The sequence below is a fragment of the Siphateles boraxobius genome, unplaced genomic scaffold, assembly GCF_051911475.1.
Source record: "Siphateles boraxobius isolate OS27281-9 unplaced genomic scaffold, OSU_SipBor_1 12, whole genome shotgun sequence".
Lineage (NCBI taxonomy): Eukaryota > Metazoa > Chordata > Actinopteri > Cypriniformes > Leuciscidae > Siphateles > Siphateles boraxobius.
This window is the reverse complement of record NW_027508722.1, coordinates 4068315-4083953: the sequence shown is the minus strand read 5'-3', so window position 1 is coordinate 4083953 and position 15639 is coordinate 4068315. Positions and strand designations below refer to the sequence as shown.

Sequence of the window (15639 nt, the reverse complement as noted above, 5' to 3'; positions counted from 1 at the left end):
GCGTTGAGGGAACAGCTGATTCAGAGTTTCTGTTTCTGCTGGGTGGAGTATGATGAGCATATTATGAAATAATATAACCATGGTGACCATCATGGGTGGAGGCAATAAACCTTGACCTCTAATGCAAGACTACCCTTTTAGTGTTAGAAGAGTGTTACTGTGGGCGATGTTGTGGATAATAATGAACACCAGTACGGGGTCTTCAACAGACCTTTGCCCTTTGACCAGCATTCGTTGCCTTGACGTGTATAAATAATGTTTAAACCAACGCCCTTGTGATTAAGCCTGTCCTCTGGAATGTGTGAGGAAAACAAGAGAAATCACTATATTTTACCTGTAAAATTCAAATTCATACTGTATGAGTCAGGTGATCAGGTGACAGGACAACAGGGAACGCTGTCTCAGGCCCAATGAACACATCTTTATACTGCTAAATATATGTCATCTGTAAATATTGACACAATGGCCTTGGTCAGGAGAGACAGCTTTAGGTCTGAAACGCCTGCTGTATGAGACTTTTATTGCACAAATTACTGACAATGACAAGAACGACTGTAAGCAAGGCACTTGAGCAGATTGCAAACATTATAAGGCAAGTGATGAACCTCAGGCTGTTTACTGCTTCAATAAAAACCTTCAGAATTACATAATGAGATCTAATATAATATCAGATATCGTGTAGGTGACACTTTACAATGAGTTTACATTAGTTAGCATTAACAACGAAAGCATTTATTAATCTCAGATCATGTTAATCTTAACATTTACTAATACATTATTAAAGTCAAAAGCTGTATCTGTAAGCATTAGTTAGTTAATGAACCTGAACTAACAATGGACAGTTGTATTTGTATCAATTCATGTTAACAAAGATTAATAAGTACAGTAATGAATGTATCTTTCATTGTTAGTTAATATTAGTTAATGCATTAACTAACTTTAACTAATGGAAGTTTATAGTGTTTTATCAGGAATGTCTCCTAATATCTTCTACTATAATCCTGTTTGCTCACAATATTGTGTTAAAGACAGGGGAAACTATTTTTTATTTTTATGGTTGTTCTATTTTAATTTAAACATCAAGATTACACTGATTTAGATTTTAAATACACAAGATTTATTTTAAATAAATAAATAAAATCAATATCAGTATCAGTATTTTGTCTTGTTTTCCGGTAAAATAAGATACATTTTTATTTGGAAAGCAAATTTTCATACGGTATTAAGTAAAATTTAAATGTTTTTTTTTTAACTGAAAAATATTTTTTAACCCTGTTGGCAAATCGTATAATACTGAACCATACCAAATCGTATTCGATTTATGTGTCAGTCATAAAATCTTGCAGATTTTCAAAATACTGATTAAGAAGATGATCTTTGCTTCAATGACAATGACGTGCATCTCTAAATAAACACGTCAAAGATCAAACCCTAATAATTTTGTACAACAAAGAAAAGTCTCTTCCAACATGAGCAGGTGTATCAGACAGCGGTCCCGAGTACCTTTCCTGCCGTCCAAGGATTTCAGCATTCCCTGATAATACAAGTCGTCCGAGGGGATCCTCTCCCTCCTGTCCCCGTCCAGGCTGTCGGTCGAGTATTCCCTCCGTCTCTGTTGCGTACTCATCTCCTCTACGTCACGCTTACAGCCAAACACACACTTCTGTCAGTCACAAATCTCTGCTCTTTACAAGCTTCCTCACTTTTCCCGATAGAACGTTGCAGCAATGTTCCCGTTAAGACTCAAGGTTCCCGTTTAATTTCTGCTGTCCATCTTTCTATCTCCAGTAAATGATGTCAGTAGGCTACGGGTTCTGGGCCTGCGCTCGTGCCGTTCTGACTCCGCTAAGACAGGGGTGGTTGCAGGGCACTTCGAGTTATGTTTGGCTCCGCCTAATTTCTGAATGGTCATGTTTGCGGAGCCGAGGCAGGAAGGAGGAGTGGAATCAGGGAAAGTGAGTGGGAAGGTGTGTCTGTCCGCATGCCTCATAGAATCCCACACCCTCTCCAAACAGTCACACTTAAGCATCACAATCTCTAAAGAGTAATGCAACAGGAAATGGAGAGTGTTGAGTTGTGTAACTACCTTACGTCGAGCACTAAATGAGTGTGTAGAGTCATTAGAGGAACTGAAGTTATACAATCCCACTCATGCCTACAGATATCACCACACACACACACACACACACACACACACACACACACACACACACACACACACACACACACACACACACACACACACACACACACACACACACACACACACACACCCCTCTTTAATGATTAACCACTGTAACATACCTGTGCGGTTGGGCAAGTATGACTAACTAAGAGTGTGTGCTGCCCATAAGACAGGGCGAGGCTCTGGGATGGGCCGCTCACGTCTACACACGCTGGAGATTAACATTACCGAATCTAAACCAACCCCAGTAAAATACATAACCAGAGGCTGCGAAATTAACGCCTAGAAATAAGATGAAAATTCTTTAATAATTTCTTGTTTGCATGTGTGTGTTTATGTGAACATGCTGAACTTGCATGTGCATCCCCAAAGAATGGGTTGATAAGTGTATAAAGATTAAGATTTATGCAATAGGTGATGAGTGACAGTTTTGTCCATTCAGGAGAAGGTAAACATATAAACCAATAGCTCAGAAGATGCAGATGCAGGTGAGGACATGCGCATCATCCGAACAGACCTACACCATAAACTTTGAGAAGCTCTGAGATATGATAACCTGTTGAGGCTCGCCAGTAAGCATAACAGCCTGAACTTGACAGAGTTTGCAGGAGTGATTATTTTACGATATATCTGACATATTCTTTAGCCGATGAGGAAGCTGACGCCTTCACTTTAAAGACGTCTAAATGTCTGTTGATACAGAAAAAGGTATGAAGGTGTGGCAAATCTATCAACACCTATAACAGCATTCATAACCTTTTTTTATGTTAATATGTAATATTTATTATATACTGTACCCATTCAAACAAAAGTGTCATTAAAGACATTTAAAATATTACAAAAGATTAAATTAAAGACTTTTTTAAATTATTTTTTGTTTTACTTTCTATTAATCAATGAATCCTGGAAAAAATATCTCTGTATCCAGAACAACTTTTTTCAACATTGATAATAAACAGAAAAGTTTCTTGAGCATCAAATCATATTAGAATGATTTCTGAAGGATCATGTGACACTGAAGACTGGAGTAATGATGCTGAAAATTCAGCTTTGCTTCACATGATTAAATTGCATTACAATAGAAAACAATTATTTTAATTTGTAATAATATTTCACAATATTACTGTTTTTTTTTACTGTATTTTTGATCAAATAAATGCAGCATTGGTGAGCATGAGAGACTTCAAAATACAATAAAAAAATCTTACAGAAACTTTAAATGGAAGTAAAAATGGCAGTAAACGCACACATGCACATTTATTCATTAAATTAAATTTGGCTTTTGGCATGTTTGTCATAATCTCATAATTATGACAAAAAATTATCAATTTATTATAAATCTACTTATCCATTCACATGTATCATTATTAGAGGCATTGATTAAACTTACAGTATGTTCATGAGATAAACTGAAAGGTAGTATCAGCAGTTTTCCACAGCTTTCATTCACAGACCAGCTGATGCATAATCCACACAAAAATGACAAGAGCTGGATGAAAACTGAGATCTGATTGGCTGGCTTAACAGTCAGCACTTCTGAAGAAGACCTAACCACAAGATACGAGTTAAAACACATGGTGTTATACAAATACAAGAATTTGTTTGAGACGTGATTTTCAAAACATGATATCCTTGAGCACACACGTATATTCAGTGTCTCAGATGAACTCACACCTATACGACATAAACAACTGCGAAAACTATGCTTGGTTCTTGGCCAAAGCTACATCAGACTTTTTTCCCCCCAATAGTCAAGTCTACACAAGACCGAACCTTCACACAAGCAGGGAGAAGCAGAAAACATGACTTTTTGACTCAATATCATGTATTCATCTTTGAACCTCACATAAACCTCCGATCTTTCTATGAACCACATGCAAACATGCAAAACTTCTCTGAATCTGGGGTTAGATGAGAAGATGCAGGCAAGAGTCAATGTGACCCAGTCAGAAGACATTTTGTTTGTCAATGGTAGAACTGACAATCAGTTTCTGGTGCCGTGACCCGGATCTAAGATCTCAGAATATTCTCTGAATATCTTTTCCCAGATGATGAGGGTTAAAGATCAGATATTTAAAGAGGTCTGGAGGGCATATCATACTGTGATATCACACTGTATAAACAGTGATGTGCAACAATATCTATACTGTAAAAAAATATATAAATATGATTTTTGCAAGTTGCAATTAAAATAAAAAAATACTGGAGTAAATTTTTACAAGAAAATTTATTTTAGTCTTGCTACTTCAAAATGTCATTTAATTTCAATGCTACTTGCCCTATTCTTAGAAATTGCTGGGAAATTTCACAAACTATTACGAAGTGAAAAGTAAATACTACATTTTTTGAGAACATACATTTTGTACAACAGAACAGTGTGATTTAAATAATAAAAAGTGTCAATCAAGTAGAAAACTATGGTGTACTATAAAAACTTACAGACATGTGCTTTCAGTGTAGATTAAAAGAATGTAAATATACAGATTACCAATCTTAAAATGCACTGCATTTCTAGTGAAAACCAATGATGCACTGATATTTAAAGGGGTTATATATAAGAATGTTCAGAAATAATCGTTTTTCATTGCCAATGTGTGAACAACTTGTAACAAAACTTAAAATCAAGCCCTTCCCTGACTTTATAGGCTGGAAGCCTGTAGACAGATTTTTATGTAAAGGTCTCGGTAAGTTTTTTTGCCGGGAAAATCAAAAGGGCGAAACGTTTACTCTTTCTCCCGAGAGCCTCTCTTCTGTTCAATGACACATGAAACGAATGATAAACAATGTTCAGGATAATGCCGATAGAGCCATTCGGTACTGTAATGTCAATGTGTCACGCAAAGAAAAAGGATTATTTCAAACTAAAGTCTCACATAGCCAGATCTATATCGTCTATAGTCTCAAATATGCTTTATAATCAAACTATCATAGAAGTGTCATTTTAATTGCCTCATCAATATATCCACATCGCTGCAATCAGATGCTTTCTTAGCTGATGTTTTCTCTCCGCTGTCATGTATGTTGTGTTTATTCTGTTATTGAGAGGAAAGTGCAGCGCATATTTACATATTCATCTAAACGTCTCTCTCAGCAGTGTGGACGACATCTGGATGTTCATTAGCAGTTTATCACTGCAAAGGTATTTCCAACTTCTTTTTACTTCTAAGCAAAGTTTGAAAAAGAACTTTCGCTGTGAGTATATCGGGGCCTTGAATTACATTCAGTCTCTTGTACGTTACGTGTGAACGAATGAGAGCACAAGCAATATGTCGCTGCTGCAGTTCAACATAACGGCCACCGGTGTCACTAATAACAAAGGTTTCTGTATTCTACATATAGCACATTTAAGAAATCAAAATCCATTTCAGTAGAGGCATACTGGAGTTGAGTGTGTATAAAAGCAAAAAAGTATAATAACGGTAACTCCTCACATTCCCCTGTTAGGTGTGACCAAACCACATTAGCTGTGAAAGTGCGTCCTAATCCCATCCACAAGTCTTTCCCTCCGGATCCGTCTCTCCTCCTCCTGCGTGTGAGAGCGTGTACAGGGATGTCCGTCACACCCAGAGAGAGAGGAATGTGAAATCCGCACATCTGCTTTGATTTCACCTGAATCACGAACACACCCTGTCCTTCCCAAAGAGAACAAAATGGACACCGGAGCTCTTTTTTGACGATTTACCAAAAGTCTTCATTATGTGGCTTTCCATTTGCTCATAATTCCCAGAGCTAAGGAGCATTAATATCGCAATTGCAAAACTATACATGGAGCATTAATATCTGTGCTTATAATAATCCTGGAATCAAGTTGTGATGTGATAGTCAAAACTGGATTTGGGGAAATCTCTGTTTAGCTGGAGATTCAAAACAGAACATCAACAGCAGCTGAGGTCTAAAATAACCTATTAGACCTTCAGCACTAGATTCAGCCAGAGTGGAAAACAGACGGACCTGCCAAGCTCACTCACAGGCCTCTCTTCAAAATGATGACAGGAACTTTAGAACTTTAAAAGCGTAATATAAGACACATCAAAGTCATATAAAGTTACATTAAGTTCATTTCAAAGTCCTCATGAAATCCAAATTCAATTTACTTTCTTAATGCACATTCCTGGTCTTATTGGTGAACGTTTTATCAGCCCACGTTATTTCAGATAATAATAATAATAATTGTTTTTCTTCATAATCTTCAATCATTGTGTAAACACTTTCCTCTGAAACAACTTCTTCCGCTTAAAGTCAATCTGATGGGTTACATTTTTGCACTGTGAAGAGTTTTAGTTTGAGAAATTGTACAAAATAAAGTGATTTTTGCTAGTGTTTTTCATGTATAAAAATGAGTGTTGGGGAAGTTACTCTAAAAAATGAATTACTTGCTACTAATAACATCTTCAACAGTTTAATAAGATAACTGTACAAATTGATCTCGCTTAAAAGTATTGGATTACTTAAATCTCATATCAACCTCGACGGGTTGAAAAATACAAGGATGTCGTGATCCCGGTGTCGTGTTTGTTTTGTATTGACTTTTGAAATGTTTCTATGTTGCTTTTGTTACTCAAGTGTCCTGTTCCTGTGGCCATGTTTGTAGTTTTGTAGTTTTCCCTGTTGATTTGTCTCACCAGGTGTGTCTTGTTACTTGTTAAGCTTGTTTGCCCTTGTGTTTTCCATGTTCTTTGTCTAGTGTTGCCAATTCATGGTTGTATGTGTGTTTGCTGCAGCTTTCGGTTCTCTCGTGACTGAATTTACTGCTGTTGTCTTGTGTTAATAAATGTTCACTGCACTGGGATCCAACGCCTCTTTTGTCTGCAGCATCCACGTTACAGACACACATGAAACTGTTCTTTTAAATAGACAATACAGCTGCATAAATTATTCTTGAACTGACAAAAGTGTGCAAAAGGAGAAGGTTACATTAAAATCATACATTTTAACATTACATTTTGATGTTAAATACACTTGTTTTTTATAGAATTGTGCAATAGTCTATCCAGTATTTAATGCAATTACATCAGAAGTAACTAATTCAATTAAAGAAAAATTAAGAGTAATCCCTTATTTTACTTTTCAGGGGAAAATTAGATTACTTGGTAATTAATTATATATATATATATATATATATATATATATATATATATATATATATATATATATATATATATATATATATATATATATATATATGCGGAACACACTACAGAAGGGCCTTGTAAAAATGGGTTGTGATCATGTTTTCAAATTGACTTCATTATATAAATGTCTCCCTCTTCTGGCCAATAATTAGGACATAATCATAAAACCTGGCAGGTAAATGTACAATGGCTCAGATATGTGAACAGCTGAGAGAAGTGTCATCTTTAAAAGGTAAACATGACGCACACACCGTGTCAATGACCTGAATGAGATCAGCTGAAAACTATTGACTTCTGCTTTTGACAGCATTGCCTTAGTGACATAATAATAACTTGCTTTCATCTGAGATGCTGATGGTGCAGATACACAGACATCTGAGAAGAGCTGACCAAACACACAGTAGCCATGGCAGCAGATCAGAAGAACACACTCTTACTCATGTCTGTATTTATAGTCGGATCACTCAAAGGAAGGGCTGACTACATATGATTACTTCACAAAACCAGAATAAATACGAAAAGATGAGAGGAATACATTCTACTTGATTACGCAATTTCTAAATTCCCCCTACGATCACACACCAGCAGCTTACAACAAAATCTAAACTTGATACTGAACAACAGATGAAAATGGAGGGACTTTTCTATGTAAAATCCCGGTTTTTATGACCTTTTCCATTTCACTAAATGCCAGTTGATTATCGTTGCTAATAAAATGTGCATTTGAGGGAGATAATAAATGCCAGTAGGACATTTCAGAATTAGCTTCAGTAAAAGTGAAGGAAACTAAACTCATCCGCGATGTGAAGATAAGTGTATCAGAATCCACTATTTATCAGGGACACACATGATAGGCCACACATCCACAGATTTCCACTAAACCCAAAATAAATCCGTCCTCTGTTTATCCTGACACGTCTTATAGACTTACGGAGTGTGATTTTAATGAAGCATTTTGTCCTGTTTTATGCCATTAGAATCACACTTTCAGTGACAAAGTTATAACAATGAAGTATTCAACTGATACTTAACACTAGATGGCGACCAAACACAGTATTCACAAGAGGAAAACACATTCATTGAGCATACAAAGGGGGTGTAGTATTTCAGCTTTACCTTTTTGTGAAATACCACACATAGCTTATACTTCCTGACAGATATCAGTGAAAAAGGCGTGATTGTGACAGAACTTGCAGCAAACAGCAAAACTCAACCAAATGAGCCGCCATTATTTCTTCATCCGCCATCAGAAACACCCTCCCACTTGATAAATCAATCATTTTGCATGTTCAGTTTTGCTGACATCCGATTGGCTGCTGTGTCTGTTAAGGGCGGGGCTATGTGGATCACTATGATTGAATGGATGGGAGTGGCTAAGACGGACAGAGTTTATCAAAATTCTAAAAAAAAAATTCTATGGCATCACTGCAAAAAAATAAAAATTAAACTCATGCATTTATTTTCAAGAGTGTATTTGCAATACAACATCAGCTTTCTGCGTACTCAATGCATTGTAGTTTAAGTTGTATTCAAACAGCCGAATACTACATTTTCAACCTCAACACATTGCATGTAAGTGGCATTTTAGAAATAAGTTATTATGCATTTTTAATTGCATTCGGAGACTTTGCATTCTGTACCAAATATATTATAAATAGTGCAGTAAGAGTAGTACGCTATTCTGAACATAACTCACCTTTGTTTAAGTGAAAATAATACTTATTAATCAGGTCATAAAATCTCTTTTTAGAATAACTTCACAAGAATTAGATTATATGTATCACACAAGTAAAAGAAAGCGTGTGTTTTTCAGCATGTACTGAGGTAGAGCCGCGTGAGAACAAAATATCACATTGCACAACAAACTGGCACCAGACTGCCAAAGTGAAGGGATTTAAGTGGTTTATAATCTCACCAGCAGGATTGAGATAATTAAACCAGCCAGGCATCACATAACAGTCGATGATGTGAATAAAAGCACATCGCACTGATGTGATTAAGTGAAAATCCTCCAGTGAAGAGAGGGATGGACTGAGAGAGACATGTTTGAGTCACTTACCAACCCCACACATCCTGCTGTGCAACGAGTGAACTTGTTCTCCATTACTTCTCTGGTAAATCACTTCATCACTGCAACAGCTATAAAGAGTAAAACATCCTGAGACGTCGCCGGGTCTCCTGCAGTCACTCTTAATGATTTCCCACGCTTCCCATGACCTCAGTCACGGGCAATAATGAAGCCTAAAGGCCTCGGCTAGCCAATGGCATCGCTGCCCGACTCATCTATCTTTATATAAAGCCTAGCAGACTAACAGAAATGCCATGAAACTTTGCAAATATAAAAGATTCAGGACATTTTCAAAGAGGCCTTGTAAGGCCGTTCTTAAAAAGTGCTAAAAAACACTTCAAACACTGCTTATCCAATCTGAACTACATGATTTGATTCAGAGTAAGAGTGAGCTGAATGATACCGTTGTCTTCTGTAGAGCTGCTTTATTGCTGAATTGAATTCGTTTCAAGGAGCTTTGTAACACTGACACTGAACTAAATTGATCTGAATAATGACAACTGTCTTCTGTAGAGCTGCTTTGTACTTTTTTTGTTTTTATTTACAGTGAAATATTTGTATTACTCACTGTGTCCTTATAAATGTTCATGTGATTTTGGTAAACTGCACTGCACAGTGAAACAACAGTACGTTGGCTGGAATGACTATAATCTCTAATCTAATCTTTGCATCTGATATTACAGCTAATGTCATTTTTTACTTGTGTATTACCATCAAGCTGTGTTGTAAAAAGCGCTATATAAATGAATATGACTTTCCTCTATAATATTTTACTTTAAAATTCATAATGATTATTTGATTCGCAATCACTAACGAATTAGTAATGGGCTTGCTAGACGATCACCTGATTAACATCTGAACTTTTATGACAGATGGAATACATTAATAAAATGAACAAATGCATCGAAGTGAGCAGAAGAGTTTGGAAGAGAGGAATTATTATTAAGGTTGAGACTCGGTTAAGATGTACCACACTATGTTATGAAATCTGAGTTACGAGTGAAGGGCTAAAAGTAATGGGCAAACGAAAGCAAAAGCATCCCTGTTGTCCATGAAAGATCATAAATCAAGCGTAAAGCCCCTTCACGGGTCCTGAAAGCCCAGCACAGCTCTGGGATACGCTCTTATGCCCCGCTGCTCCCTGAACAATAGTCATGCAAACACATGTGCTGTTTACATCGCGCGTCTGGAACGCGGCCATTACGGCCGTTATACGTTCTGATGGGACCATTTTTCACAAGACATCTGGGAGCTCTCCTATAGTATAATGAATTTGACTTGGAAATATATACAGAAATGTTTCTGATGTACTTTTTATTATTCACTGTACACATGGAAAATCTGAGCCTCTGGACTTCCATTTGTTATTCAAAGTTTTGATGTAATTTGCCATTCAAAGTTGTGAATTTTGCCCCGATTCTTTCAATGAATATGAGCAGATTTATTCCATCAGTACAGGATTTATCAAACAATCATAAGTCCCTGCTGTTATACTTTCACAGTATCTGTTTCCTGTGTGCTTATACATTTAGTCAATTAAAGAACATGAAAATATGTATTTAGTGTTTTTTTATTACCAGTCAATTAAACTACAGATAAAATAATTTAATACTACAGAAAGAACTTTGCATTTGATAGCTAGATAGATGATAATTAGATTATAGATAGATAGATAGATAGATAGATAGATAGATAGATAGATAGATAGATAGATAGATAGATAGATATAGCATTTTTTATTTTATTTTGCATTGGCACCTGCAATAATACTGTACCTTAAATAAACAAACAAATAAATAAATGAACTGCATTTTTTATGAAATTATTTATTTTGTATTGGCACCTACATAATTACTGCACATTATTATAAAAAAATATTATTAATGCACCTAAAATAAATAAATAAAGTGTTATTTTATGCAATCCTTTATTTATTTTGTACAAGCACCTGCATCATTACTGCTTCTGTTTGTTTGTTTGTTTGTTTGTTTGTTTGTTTGTTTGTTTGCACATTTCTCCTCCATATGACAGGTCTGGTTAATAGCATAATATAAATATAAATGCATAAAGGGTTAAGCTCACAGAGAAAAGGCTGGAATGAGGTCAGAACCTCTCATACACACAAACACACTCTTCCCCAGAATCAACCACAATCATATTACACGTCACTTTATTCTCTCCTCACAGAATGCACAATGGACACAGGATGAACAAAGCAATGAAGTAATAATCTGTAATAAGATCTGCGCTATACTGGCCATAAAAGGTTTATGATCAAACAAACAAGATCCTGAAGGAGGAGGAGGGGGGGAAGAGTGTCAGTGACAGAGAACAGCAGCCAAGCGCTAGCAGAGGTCATCTCCGTCACAACAACACATTCTGGAAAACAGATCCTTACTTACAGACACTGGGAATACTGGGAATACTGGGAATACGAAAACACTGATTTCTCATCTGGAAGTCTCCTCCATGCCCTGCTAACAAAGAAGTGTCCAACTCTTTGACTAGTGTTATTTCAGTATTTTCCAACGCAGATCTCAAAAGCAACAACTTTGGACCGGTTTCTTAATAAACTTATGTAACATATGTCTACATGTATGCATGTGACACCTGGGAGCTCTCAGAGCAATCTTCAACTGTAAACACACCTCTCGCCTTTTACAGGCTGAAAGATAAGATACAAACTGATCAAACGAGAGTTATGAAGGTGTGAAAGAAAGTTTGACCTTTATAAATACTTCCCAAGTCAAGACATTTAAACAAGTTTAATTATACATTTATAAACGATAATATCATTAGTAGCCTACCGTAATTATCGCATATTCACAACAGATAGGCTATATTTTCATATCCATTCAACATAACTCAGAACAAGATAATAACAACTAAAAGTATCTTATTTAGATATTCTGTTGACAGTGAGAGAGACAAAGGTCAACCGCGAGAAATATAACAAAAGAATACCGCGAAATTCAGTGCGGTCAATATGACCGTCTGCGGCCGAAATAGGTAAATATTTCATTTGTTTTTTTGCCTTATGTGTGATTTATATGGAAAACATTTTAAATGAAAATACAGACTTTTAGGAAAAGTCAGGTACCAACAGGATTTTATTTATTTTTTCAACAGTTATTGCAGGTATAAAATTCAAAACGGTCAAAATGACCCTCATGGCCGTTCTACTGTTAATGTTGCCTGCAATTTGTGTAGAGGACTTTTCTAATATTTATTCCTATTTTCTTGTAGAAAAAACTTTTTGGACCAGCAATCACTGCTTCATGTAGTATTATTGTGTTTTTATTGTGTTTTTTTTAGTAGATGGAAAGAAATTAGTTCAATATGATGAGGCCAGTTGTTATTCTGGTATGAAGAATAGATACAAATACAAAGTGTATTTATTATCATCGCTGAAATCAATCATTAAAATGCACGTGCAGCATCTATATATTATGCTCTCTCAGGTTTGCACATTATTTTGAAAATATATCATTTTAAATAAAATCTATATAAAATAAAATACATTAGGTTGCAAACAGTGAAAGGGGTTGCGGTAATGAGAGAAATGTGCATGACTGTTAATAATCAATTTTTAAAAATCTGAAAATGTATGAAAAGGTTTTGAAAAATATGTTAAAAAAAGTTAAATCCTCAGTGAATGTTTTGAAGTTAATGTTCATAACCTCTACAGACCTGCATAAAAAGGATATCGTTGAAACAAATATTTCGTGAGAATCTCCACTATAAACAGAAATGTATGACTATCCATATGATACGCTGCATGCTTTTGAGAAAAGCAAAATGAATCCAATAACCACACCCCTTTCCCATTATCTGACACCCTTTATTACTAGAATTAAAGGGTTAATCTGACTGCCCACAATGCCCTGGCAGAGCAAGAGAAGAAGAGACAAGACAACCCAGCTCTTCTCATTTAAATCTCTTACCTTCACCTCTGCTTTGCCTCAAACGCCAGACTGCAGTGAGAGACACTGTGCAGGAAAAGCACCAGTGTGGACAGAGCGGACTCTGAGGGGCTCAGTGGCATTAGGGCTGGGATAAAGCCGGACGAGGCCGGCAGCGGGAACAGGTGCAGGGAACGGGGCGACGTGGGGTGTGTTCCGGAGTTAGGGCCAGACATTTAAAAAAAGACACCAGTCTCTCAGCCAAACGTGGAGTCAAAGGGGATTGAGTAAGTCATTTCTCCTTCCTTCCTTCCGAAGGGAGTTTCCTCTACTATACTATCTCGTCTACATTCCTTCTATCCTCTCTCACAGGCCTTCCCATGTCGTCTTTAAACACACCTGGAGCAGATGAAACTTCACTACCTGTCTCACTACAGACGTCTTTCAACTGTGAACCAGTTTTCAAATCAGAGTTTTTGTTATTTAAAATCAAATCAAATTAGAGTTTATGTTAGACTGAAATGTTGGTAAACCGGTTTTGTTTGAACATTTAACACGACACCAGGTTTTGCAGAACCTGTAGAGTTTGAAATCAGAGGACACAACCAGACTCTCAGGACAAACTAGTTAAAGAATTGCATCAATCCAACGGTAACGATACAACCCAAAGGCAATGAGGGAAGAATGCAGTCGTTAGCACTTTAGAACAACTAACCAACTGGCAATTTAAAAACACAAATATTCATAACTAATCCAGCTTCAGTCTAAATTAAAAGTCAAAATGAAAACAGACTCTATATATTTTCTTAAAGGGATAGTTCACCCAAAGTCATTAATGTCGTTCCAAACCCGTGAGACTTTAGTTCATCTTCAGAACACAAATGAAGATCTTTTGATGAAATCTGAGAGATTTCTGTCCCTCCATTGACAGCTACACAACTACCACTTTGACGCTTCAAAAAGTTCATAAAGAGATCGTAAAACTAATCCATATGAATTGAGCGCTTTGGAAGAGACACGATCGAGTCTTTTATTCACATATCAACATTGATCAGAGAAGCTCAACTGAAACTGCTTAACTTTTTTAAGCATCAAGGTGGTAGTTGTGGAGCTGTCAATGGAGGGACAGAAATCTCAGATTTCATCAAAAATATCTTTATTTGTGATAAAGATGAACGAAAGTCTTATGGGTTTGGAACTACATAAGGGTGAGTAATTAATGACAGAGTTAAACATTTTTGAGTAATTAACCCTTTAACGCATGTTTCTGGTCTTATTTTGAACAATTCATCAGTGAATGCGATTTAAAAATCAGTCCTGTAATCCAACTCCATCGCTTAAACAACTGTGCCGTTTTGTTGACATCACCAATTATTTATTTTTCACCCCCTCTAGCCATTTGGATCCATTCGGGTATGTAACGTTTTAAATGATGTTGATTTTAAGGTCTACTGACAGCAGCTGTTATACAGAGTTCAATTAAGTTTCTTAATTGAAATAAAGCTGATATAAAATTAATTATAAATAATACATGGAAAACTGTAACTTTTAAAAACAGTTTAATGAAAAATTTTAACTTGATGCCCAAAATGACAGCTACACTTTAAAAAATGCTGGGTTGTTTCAACACATGTTTGGGTCAAATATGGACAAACCCAATCATTGGTTTAAATTTTTTAATAAATTTTTTTTTAAACCCAACACTTGGGTTTGTCCATATTTGATTCAAAAATGGGTTGAAACAAACCAGCATTTTTTAGTGTAAGCAGAAATAAAAACACAAAAATGACAAAAGCAAATAAAATAACTAAACCTAAATTTAAAATGAAAACTGAAAGATATAAAAATATGGTTACACTATTTTGATGGTCCACTTTAAACATTTGATTCTACTATACTCAGAGTATTAGTGGACTGTTACATTAGTGTTCGGGTTAGTAGAATAAGATGACATGTACTTGCAAAGTTACTTATAGTCAGTTGAATGTCTGTTGGGGAGCATCAAAATAAAGTGTGTGCCGATATTAAGCAGACAGTCTATTAATACTCTAATGGTTGGTAGTTGTACATGTAGTTAAGTTATAGTAATTAGTCTAAAGCGGACCATCGAAATAAAGTGTTACCAAAAATATTAGTACATAATAGCAAATAAATAATACTAAAATAACACTTGTATGCTGTTGATTGATGCAGTTACAATGGAAAGCAATTCCATAGTAATTCCATTAACATACACACTTTTGTTTTTGTGTTTACAAACAAGTCATGTCATACATGCTGGCCACAAAGCTAAACACATTGATCGAACAATTCTTTACTATTAACTATTATGTTTTGAGACCAAAGAAACGT

General features: G+C 35.8%; 1 protein-coding gene across 23 annotated transcripts in view; it reads right to left on the bottom strand.

Annotated features, from left to right (window-relative positions):
* plecb (plectin b) overlaps positions 1–15639 on the bottom strand; it is a 156063-nt gene that overhangs the window by 55365 nt on the left and 85059 nt on the right. Inside the window, exon 1 of one of the 23 annotated variants that reach the window (XM_077206579.1) lies at positions 1504–2269. The exons of 20 other annotated variants lie outside the window; for them this stretch is intronic. In XM_077206579.1, the coding sequence (XP_077062694.1) occupies positions 1504–1627 (124 nt within the window). In that variant the 5' untranslated portion in view covers positions 1628–2269. Of the gene's footprint in view, positions 1–1503; positions 2270–15639 lie in introns of those variants that run through there. 2 more of the 23 variants (XM_077206563.1, XM_077206545.1) reach the window with 2 other exon arrangements.